The sequence below is a fragment of the Bactrocera tryoni genome, chromosome 5 (genome assembly GCF_016617805.1).
Source record: "Bactrocera tryoni isolate S06 chromosome 5, CSIRO_BtryS06_freeze2, whole genome shotgun sequence".
NCBI classification, from domain to species: domain Eukaryota; kingdom Metazoa; phylum Arthropoda; class Insecta; order Diptera; family Tephritidae; genus Bactrocera; species Bactrocera tryoni.
In genome coordinates this window covers 78,526,638-78,537,510 of record NC_052503.1, presented here as the reverse complement: position 1 = coordinate 78,537,510, position 10,873 = coordinate 78,526,638, and the positions used below count along the sequence as shown (strand labels likewise).

The 10,873-nt window shown below is 36.2% G+C and overlaps 1 protein-coding gene and 1 long non-coding RNA gene across 2 annotated transcripts in view; both read left to right on the top strand.

Annotated features, from left to right (window-relative positions):
• The first annotated feature begins 27 nt into the window (after positions 1 to 27).
• On the top strand, positions 28 to 1,322 carry LOC120779103 (hydroxyacylglutathione hydrolase-like protein). The gene is made up of 3 exons (XM_040111274.1): positions 28 to 279; positions 365 to 516; positions 573 to 1,322. The coding sequence occupies exons 1-3, from the start codon at positions 231 to 233 to the stop codon at positions 1,287 to 1,289; spliced, it is 918 nt and encodes a 305-aa protein (XP_039967208.1). The 5' UTR covers positions 28 to 230; the 3' UTR covers positions 1,290 to 1,322.
• Positions 1,323 to 1,617: 295 nt separating this feature from the next.
• Positions 1,618 to 10,873, top strand: part of LOC120777344 — a 174,891-nt gene continuing 165,635 nt past the window's right edge. Inside the window, exon 1 of the long non-coding RNA XR_005705509.1 lies at positions 1,618 to 1,923. This is a non-coding gene — a long non-coding RNA (uncharacterized LOC120777344). The remainder of the gene's footprint in view (positions 1,924 to 10,873) is intronic.

Genomic DNA, 10,873 nt, shown 5'->3' with positions numbered 1-10,873 from the left:
GACACAGAGCATATCAATTTAATTTGTGTTTAGAACACTTATGAAAAGATTACGCAGCTGACATTTACTTTAAAATTTTTACTATTGTTTTTGAAACTGTTGGAATTTCAATTACAAAACACACCAAATTAATTCTTGAATTTATGTACGTCAAAACTTGAAATAACATTTTGTGATTTATGCCTGAAGATTAAAAATTGTAAACTTACAATAAAAATTAGCTGAAATAAATGTGCTCACTATTTGGGCGTGGCTTAGCCCATTATATATATAACAACGGTTGGTAATATGATTTCTTTTAATATATGTATGTATATTTACTAATTTTTTGAAAATAATGTATTTAAAAATGTATAATACCTAGCGTTGCATGCACGTCGTGCGTGGGCCAATTGCAAATCAGCTAAACCAACCACACCCGCTGCAACCGAACCGCACAGCAAAATTGTAGATGTGTGTTGTGAAGGTATGGTAGTTAAGATAATACCGGCACGCAGCAATAACTATATGTATTTGGTAAACCATTTTGATTTCTATCAATTTATACTATCAACACACTTGTTTTTCTGCAGATAACTGATTTGCCCACCGGTTGTACGGCCGCAATCGATCTCTCCGATAACAAAATTCTCTTTGAAATACTTAAAAAGGAAAATTTAAAGCTTTCCTTTGCTTTTATAACACACCATCATGAGGATCATTCAGCCGGTACGCAAGAGCTGGCCGATGCGTGTCCCGATGTGAAAATATGCGCTGGTGATGAGCGCATCAAATCTGTTAATCATTGTGTTAAGGATTGTGAGCAATTAAAATTGGGCGAGATGACTATGAATTGTATGCACACACCTTGCCACACCGTGGGTCATTATTGTTATTTTGTCGAGTGTGGTGCGGGTGGACCGCCAGCACTTTTTACAGGCGACACACTTTTCCAAGGTGGCTGTGGTGGTTTTGATGAGGGCACGCCAGATCAAATGTATGCAATTGTAAAACGTTTCCTTGAATTACCCAAAGAGACGCGTATCTTTGGTGGCCATGAGAATACAATCCTAAATCTACGTTTTGCTCAATGCGTTGAACCAGAGAACTCTAGTATTGGCGCACGTTTATGGTGGGCACAGAAGCAGCGTGAAAATAAATTACCCACACCGCCCTCATTGCTGTGTGAAGAAAGAACCTTTAATCCATTTTTGCGCGTTGATCATCCGGATGTGCAGCATTACACCGGCGATACAGATCCGAGTTATGTATTATTTTGTTTGCGCAAACAACGAGATGCTTTCAAGTAGCGGGTGCCTCAAGTGAATAATAATAGCAAACAGTTACGCATTTATGTTAATTTATAAATGTTTTGCTATAACTATGCGTATATACATGTAAATAATTATTATTTATGTATATATGAACTGTATTAAACATTATTAACTGAATTTATTTTGTTTATATAATACAAATGCATTTATAATAAAGCAATGCAAATTATTATTTGCGTTTTTGTTCATTTGTGTCTGGCTGTGCTGCAATGCAGAAAGTGCCGTTATAATTTTTCCATGCAGTTTTCATTAAATGTGCGTTGTTTGACATTATTAAAAGTTTTGGTGAATTATCGTTGAATAAATCTAAATTTAAATAAAGTAAAGTGAATATCTGAATATCGTTGATGTGTTTATGTAGTGTATGGTGTCGGGGAAAGTATGTATATACATATTTGGCGTCGCGTTATTTGTAAATGTATGGCTTGGTCGTATGCATGTGGCTTTGGTCTAAATTGTGTCTATTAGTGCGTTTTGTGAATAATAATGTGTGAATATTAAGTGCATAAAGCCTATAAAATAAAATAGTGCACCAAGATCAAGAGTAAAAAAGTGCAAAGTGATTGAAGATTGCGTGATTGGGTGGACATCACAAATTGCATATGAAGCGGTGAGTACTGGCGCTGTATTACGTAATTATGATTGATGCTTACTACATGCATATGTATTTATGAATGTAGACATATACATAAGTATAATGCTAATGTTTAAAAACCATGCCCACAAAAAAAAATATTTTTATTTAAAGAAACGTTTGATAATTAATTAGAAATTAGCAGCCATTTGCTTAACCTTTTATTACTCTGCCTTCAAAAATGATATCTAAATAGTGTACACCATTCGTAGATATCTCAAGTTTTTCAATATAATCCATTAGTGGTAAATATGGTGGCATTAAACTGGGGCGTAATGTGTAATTGTTGATGCTGTAAAACGTATTCTACAAAATATAAAAATATTCAGATATTTTTGCAAATATTAAAAAAATATATTGTTTTAACCTCAATTAGCGGACACAAAAGCACTGGTTTGGCTGTTTGTTGTAATTCAATTATGTTTTGTTTGATAATTGTATTGTCATAATTTCCACTTAACATATCACAAACGTTCGTTATTTCAGATATCACATTAGTCGTTCTGTTATTTTCTAGAAGAATGTTGAAGTTGTCGCGTATTTGAAAATTTGTAATATTTTGTTCCATTTTAAGGTGTAAGGTAAAGGTGCTTAAGCCAATCCGGTTCCTGCCACATATAAATCGCTCTACTGCCATAAAACCTTGTTGATGAATAGTATAATTGACGTGATCTAACAAAATGGCATAATTACGCTGAAAATCAAATAAATTAAAAAATAAAATTATTACTTGCATAATTTGAAATGCTAACTTACCTTTGCTCCTGCTTTAGCTGAATATATTACCAGTATCAAGGAACATATCAGCGTCCGTGCGATTTCAGCCATTTTTACCATTGAATTTTGTTCAAATACGATTTTAGTTGTTGGTTTATATAATCTTTGTAGCCATAGCATGTTGTTTGTGCATTTAAAAACCGATTAGTATTTTTACGATATTGTTTTAAATATTAAAATTATAATTGCAGGCTAATGATAATTAAAAAAACCGAGACAGGCTTTTTTATCATTTATTGACTAAAAATAAATCAAACTGTTTAGGTTAGGGGCTGAGATGGAGTTACTGAACTCAAATATTTGCTAAGACTAAAAAAATAAAAAGTTCTTTTAGTAATTTCCTTTGATGACAACAGCAGTGTAACGCATGAAAAATTAGGCGATTTTCGTGAATTTTTTTAAAAGAATGTTCTCTATTGAATGTTTCGAACTATTTTGGACGTAATAAGATATATTTTCAGCTATATTTCAAGTTTTTTTTTTTTACAAAAATATTGAAAAAATAACGGAGTTATGTGCTGTCTTCGGAGGTACCAAAAGTCCCTCAACTGCTGAGTAGCTGAAACAAAAAAACTCAAAAAGTTTATTAAACTTAATAATATTTCCTATACAATGACCTACGATCTTTGAAAAATATCAAAAATTAACAAAATGGCGTAATTTAAAAAAAAAAATCGTTTTAGGCAAAAAATGGTCGTGCTTTTAATGCCAAATTGACAATTTTTACTCAATCAAGAAGATCGTAGGTCATCTTCGATCGGTTAATCTCTCGTTGAGTTATGATGTGAGCAATTTTGAAAAATGTCGTTTCGAGAAAAACGCGTTTAAAGTTTCACTTATATATGTTTGTGCCTATGTGCGGCCGCTCTTTAGAACGTTGCCATCTAAAAACTATTCAAGATGCGACCTTGGCGATTTCACATCATATATTTGGAAATATGAACTATCGAAAAAGCAAAAAAAAATTTTTTTTTTAAGTGTCACACTGGCATATTAAGTCTTGTTTGTAAAAAAATAGTTCCTAATTTTTTGTAATAGTATTTGTTTGGTGCCCGATCGAAGTTGGAAGATCGAAAACAGCATTTTCGACATATTGTACTGTTTTACTATCAAAAAGGTAAAAATGCAGTGATGGGTTGATCGAAAGGCAATGTCAAAATTGGTTTACAAAATCAGGCAATTTTGATCTTGAAAATGCGCCACATACTTCAAGACCTCTTGAAGCCGATGTGTATACAATAAAAAATGCACCACGGAAAATGGAAAGACTTTTGAAGTCGAGGTGGATAAAATAAAGTTTTTGATCGATGCAAATCGTCGAATAAAAACTCGAGAGATTGCTGAAGGATTAAATTTGTTTAATATGAACGGTCACAAGCACATGAAATGTCTAGGATTTCGAAACTTGACATATGGGTTCCTAATGTTCTTACAGACCGAAATTTGTTTCGTCGCATTAACGACTGTGATTTGCTTATCAAGCGTTAAAGAAGCGATTCATTTTTGAAGCGTATTGTTTCTGGCGTCGAAAACTAGGTTGTGTACAAGAATGTAAACCGCAAAAGATCATGGTTAAAAAGGACGAATCAGCTCAAACCACATTGAAGACCGATAGTCAGCAAAAAAAAGTTGTGTTGTATGTTTGTTGGGATTTCAAAGGAATCATTTTATTTTGAGCTTTTGCCCGACAAAACCACAATTAATTTTGAAGTTTTTTCTGGTCAGTTGAACAAATTTACTGAAGCACTCAAACAGAAGCGGCTAGAATTGATCAATAAAGAAGGTTTAGTTTTCCTCTCCTCCTATTCCTCGCCAAAAGCTTTCGTAGCTTCAATGGGATGTGCTACCACACTCACCATATCCTCCAGACTTGGCACCTTCGGAATATTTTTTTAATGGAGCCCCTCACCTCAAATCCGGACGATTAAAATCACTTGACCTTGGCTTTTGCTTGCAAGAATTGAACGTGGAATCAAATCGGGTTTATATACTGAACAACCCAATATTTGTTTCTAAACATACCAGTCTAAGAATATTTACATGAGAATTATTGGTTTCTGATCAAATATGAACCGGACTGACGAAAAAGCACCATTTTCACGTGTTTTAATACACATCTTTGGCGTAGATCCGACTGTCATGGGTTGTATGTGTCGTTTATCCTCAGATTACGAGTGTTTGCTAGTACTGCCTCCATTATAAGGGATAACATGATTTTTACATTGGCTTCCATGTTTGTTTCCGGATTTGGGTCAGTATGTTCAGGAAGCTTTGCCATTTCTTCATGTCCCGGCTCACTTTGGTACAACTCTTGACAAGGATTATTATGCAAATTCACGTTTTCCGGTGACCAAGTTAGAAGTCTTTGCGCAAAACTCTGTCGTCTCATATTAGACTCATCTTTGGCTGAATGGCTTCGTCAGAAAACAAATTTGTCATTATTGGGGTGAGTCAAATCCACGTCTTGTTCAGGAAATGCAATTATATCCCCAAAACTTGACCGTTTTGTGCGGATTGTGGTATGACGGCATCAGCGGGACTTATTTCTTTCGAAATGGGGCAGGAATTGCTGTTACTATTAATAGCGAGCGTTATAAACCGATGTTGATCGACTTTTTTTTCCTGGATGAAGTCGGCGCGGACGATCTCTGTTTCCAACAAAGCGATGCGCCGCCTCATGTTTCACGTTTAAACATGGACACATTCCGTGCAAACTTTGGCGACTTGTTAATTTCGAGTAATGGCGTACTCAAATGGTCGCCAGGATCATGCGATTTAGCGTCTCCAGATTTATTTTTTCTGAGGGTATGTTAAATCAAAGTTTTACGCAACCAGCACTGCTTGAGGAATTCGAAGAAATTATTCAACTCACTATAACCGAAATTCCATGCCACTGTCTTCGCTCATGATGTATTTCTTACTCTAAGCTAAAGAAAATGGTAGATATGGTATAATCTAAAAGTGAACATCTATGAGTACTACGACATAATAAATACTCAAACAGAGTAAAACTAAGTCCTTTGCTTACAATAATTAAGCCCGTAATAGTAGTGAAGAAGAACAACGCAGAACCAACAGAAGAAATAGAAAGCAACAAACAACTTCCCTTACATATTTATAGAAACTGAGAAACAATAACTCTAAAGTATACAAACGTTCATACAGTACGTGTAAAAGCGCAATAACCGAGAATATGAAGAACACTCAGCATAACGGTTGACAGTGAAAAAATGCGCAAGCAAAAGTTGCAAGTGAAAGCGAAGAGTCGAGCTAAAAAACCTATACTCACTAACAGCCCGTAGAGGATGTGAGCCAAGGAATTGTATTGCCAGCGCACGCGAAAAACATAAGCGACTGTGACGCCGATATAAGTGCCATTATGCAGTAATAACACAAAAAAGAAGCTAGCAAAAAATGCAGTAATTCCATAAGCAATAAGGACGTCAAGAAGTATTGCAATCTTACATGTACATATATATATGTATATGTATTCCATGTAATTCCTTATGTTTTTATATGGAAGTAGTAGTGTATCTTGAAAAATGTGAAACGTTAGCATTGGTGAGGAAAATAACAACAATATCTGAGAATGTACCACATACTTATTTCTAAGTAACATCTACAGTCAATGTAGCCACAAAGGCGCCGTTAGGCAATAACAATACTAACGCACTAAAAGTTCAGAACAAAAACAAATCCATTTTGCAAGAGCAAGATTCACTTTAGCGCTCAAAAAGCTATATGTAACTAGTGTCATGTTGAACAGTGGTGGAGTATTTGAAAACCTAAATCTATATTACAACAAATTTATTAAAAGTTATTGTTTAAGAGATTAGAGTAGTTTTAGTCAAAAATAAAGTTTTAGTAAGATATCTTCTTCTTCTTTATTGGCGTAGACATCGTTTATACGGTTATAGCCGAGTTTTCAACAACGCGTCAGTCGTTCTTCCTTTCCGCTGTTTGACGCCAATTGGAGATTCCAAGTGTAGCCAGGTCCCTCTTGACTTGATGTTTCTAACGGAGGTCTTCATCTTCCTCTGCTTTCTGCGGCGGGTACTGCGACAAATTTTTTTGTTTCCAAAAGACGACTGCAGGAATAGTCTCGTTTATTAATCGCCATGGACCATGGTATTAAGATTTAGTCTGTAATCCATGATCTAGTTAGTGAATATGGTCCTTGTTAATTTAGTCGGAGAGAGTGTCAAACTTCTTGCAGAGAAGAAGCGAGAAAGCAATGAGCTGAGCACATGCCCTAGATTCCATTCTGATCTGGGAATATTGCTATTTCTGAGGTTTCTTTTGGATTTTAACAACTCTGTCGATTTCATTTTTAAGGTCTGATCTGGGATAATGACTATTTATAAGTTTTTTGGATTTCATCAATCGTTTCTATCCAGGTCCAGACTTTCCATCTCTTAGTTCTACAGCATCTTCCGGATTTCATCATCCTTTTCGATTTTTTTAAGGTCTGGTCTGAGAATATGACTATTTCAATGGTCTCTTTTGGATTTTAACAGCTCGGTAAATCATTTTTAAGGCCTGTTTTGCGATAATGACTATATCTAAGCTCCTTTTTGGATTTCATCAACCGCTTCATAACAGTTTAAGGTCTGGTTCCCCCACCTCATAGTTTTACAGCAGTTTTCAGTGTTAGAACTAAAGATATTCTTTTTAACTCTTTTTTTAGATGTCTTCCCCACTCCATTCGCAAGTTAGTTTTAAAAATTCTTCATAATTTCTTCAATTTGCAATGTTTTCAATTTTTAAACTTCTGAAACTTCCCAACATTGGTTGCCGAAAGTGTTTTCCTACTGGAAAAGTGCATTACACACCACAATAACGCTTGAGCGTTTGAATGAAGTTATTGAAGCAATTGTGTCGTTCGCTGTTGGTATTGTGGTTGTATACAAACATACACATATACTTCTTATGCTGCGATTGAGGACGAAAGGACAAATGTCGAAAGTGTTGAAATTTAATTTTTTGCTATCGCATTTTGTCTGATTTACTTACTTCCTTAGCAAAGTAAGAAAAAATTTATTGCATTTCCCGACAACTTATGGCCAAAACAAGGGAGCAAAGGCACTGTAAGCCACAGGATGGAGCAAGACGAAAGCGTAAAATATTGCAGTATTATCACCACATTGCAATGCATAAAGAAGAAAAACGAAGGAATAAAAAATGTCAGGAAAAGGACAATACAAACAATGCTCGATAAGCTCGAGCTCAAGCATTGAGTAAAACAATACAACAAATTTACGGTACCAACAGCTCCGGTTCAGCCATCATACAAATTGAGTAGTAAAATCAGAAGTGGGATATACTCTTCTATAAGTATTGCACTTGCAGCAGCACACTCCCCTACTAAGTGCATGGGTATGATTTTTCTGGTTTGCGGTATTTTGTCCTTCAACTGTTGTCTGTTGTCCAGATGCTTGAACGACTGTAGTGCCTGCAAACAACAATTCAATTGTATATGGACAATCGGCGTCAAGACAAGATTGCTTGCAACGCTTCACTACTGCCACAGCAGTTGGTTGTCGAACATCGCTCAAAATTGCCGCACAAACAAAGTTGAGTTGACGCTTAGCTTGATGCACTAACGGTATGGACGTAGAGCTCAGAAGGAAGTACGAAAGACTGCGCAGTTTACCATACCCTCAATACTGGCCGTACAATGGCCGCAGTTCAGTGCAGTTGTTTTTGTAATATGACAGTTGTTCCAGTTGGTCAGCTGAAGATTTGGTCAATATAAAGCAAAAATAGCAGATAAAATGCTCAATGATACTTGGAATTTGAACGAACTGTGACGAAAAACATAAAAACAGGAAACCAAAATAAGAAAGCTTAAAACATTTTGAACAATCTGAAGGAAGCAAAAGTTTAGCAGCTAGTAACATGTTTTGAAGTTTTTTTTGCTTTTTGGAAAGCTGTAGTAAATCTAAGTTTGTGTTTAATAAAGTTATAGCATAAACAAGCTAACAACATATGTATTTTTTGAGCAAAAAATTAATTTTCAATTTCTATCAACTATTATAAAGACGTACCAAGGCTCCATGTGCATATCTCCAATCCGTTTACGCCAAACTTCGATGATTCTGTGCAGCAGTTAGGATGTTTAATGGGCCTTATATTATATGATTTTTTTGATGAAAATCGTTTTTGGGTTCCATCATTTCCAGAGTCCAATCGGGGATGCAGAGCCAAATTCGCCATATTGTCATTGAAGAGAGACCTTAACCCTGTCCTGAATGATATCGATATTTCCTTTACTACGTACATTTCTTTGGCGTTGTACTAAAGTGAAACGTGATGTGGTGAAATGGCAAACCTGAATACACTGGCCGCCATGACCTCTCAAAATCACGTCATCTTTATTGGTAGACGCTCTATAAATGTGGAGTACTTTAGAAATCCGTTAAAGTAATTTTTCAGAACAGTTTCTTGTATGAAAAGTAGGCACAAGTTCGATACGACAAAGACAGCAGTGGTTTCTGGTTGCAAGATGTGACCTAACTTTTATAATTGTTACCTTTAAATTATCGTCACCCAAGTTTCAAACAACATGCCAAACACTTTGAGAATCACCAACGTTTTTTCGACTTGGTGCATTTTACGTCCATATCTTAAATTGAAAGCGTATGTACAAAATACAGCTTGTGCAAGAACTGAAAACGCTTGACTTTCTCAAGCGACATCGCTTCGCTCTATGGGTTCTTGAAAAGTTCTAAGAACATCCCTTGCCAAATTTTGTTCAGCGAGAGGCCCATATATGGTTCACTAGGTATGTAAACAAAGAAAATTGCGGCATTTGGGACGAAAAACAACCTGTAAAGATTCAAGAGCTGTTATTTCATCCAGAAAAAACAAGGTTTGTTGGGGTTTGTGGGTCGATGGAATCATCGATTCATATTTCTTTAAAAATAATGCCGATGAGAACGTAACCGTCAATGGCGACCGTTATCCCGCCATGATAACCGACTTTTTGAAGCCTGAAATTGAAGTTCATCAATGGATTTATTGATAGAACACTTCGATGAGCAGTTAATTTCACGTCTTGGGGCGGCCAATTGGCCCTTAGACTTTTTGCTGTGGTGTGTGCTTTTAAGTTTAAATTCTATGCGGACAATCCCGCTTTGATTCAGGCCTTGGAGCAAAACATCACGCGTGGCCAGTTACCAGTCGAAATGATCGAACGAGTCGTCGGCTCATTATACTCAACGGAAGGACCACTTGAAACGTTCCCGCGACCAACACTTGAAAAAAAAAGTAGGGACCATCCAACTGGATCACACTTATAATGGGAGCAAATAATCACTAGATAGTCCTTCGAGAAAAATTTAACTTTCATAGTCGGTGACCATAATCCTAACCCCGCCGGGGGAAGCAGAGGAAGAGGAAGACCTCCACTCCGTTGGCAGGACCAGGTGGAGAAGGACTTAACTTCGCTTGAAATATCCAATTGGCGCCACGTAGCGAAACGAAGAAACGACTGGCGCGCTGTTGTTAACTCGGGTATAATCGCGTAAGCGGTGTCTACGCCAATAAAAAAAAGAAGAAGTCGGTGACCACAACCTCAAATGACCAAGTTTGCGAGTTCAGTTGATTCTTTATTTACTTTAACATTAAATACCTTTATAAGTTTAAATGTCACTCCACTTATCCCGAGCATAGTTTATTTTTAATTCCGATTGACGTGCTATCAACTCAGTTCTTTATTAACGATTTTCAGCAGACAACAACAAAGCGATGTAAGAGAAAATAACGAAAAGAGGTGAAAAAAAATCAAAGGAAAGCAATTGACGCGCGAAACTAGCCCGTAACATCCATTCAAGCGACTACAGCCAATATGCGGGCACTAAAAAATAGAACGAACCTTGGAAGGCAGTAAACAAAAGTAGAGAAAGCGAGTGCTAAATATTGAGATTCCTTCCATTTTCCATCGCGTCAACAAGATGAGCAATGGACGTTTTATTAACAGAGCATTCTGCGAATATATACCAGTACACGAAAGTGCATTTGACAAAGAAGAAAATGAAAAACATTGACAAGCACTGCAAAGGACAGACGTAGCACAAGCTTAGCGTTTACGGAATGACGTTCGATTCGATTGTTGCTAGTAATAAATTTCCATTTGTTTCAGTAAAAA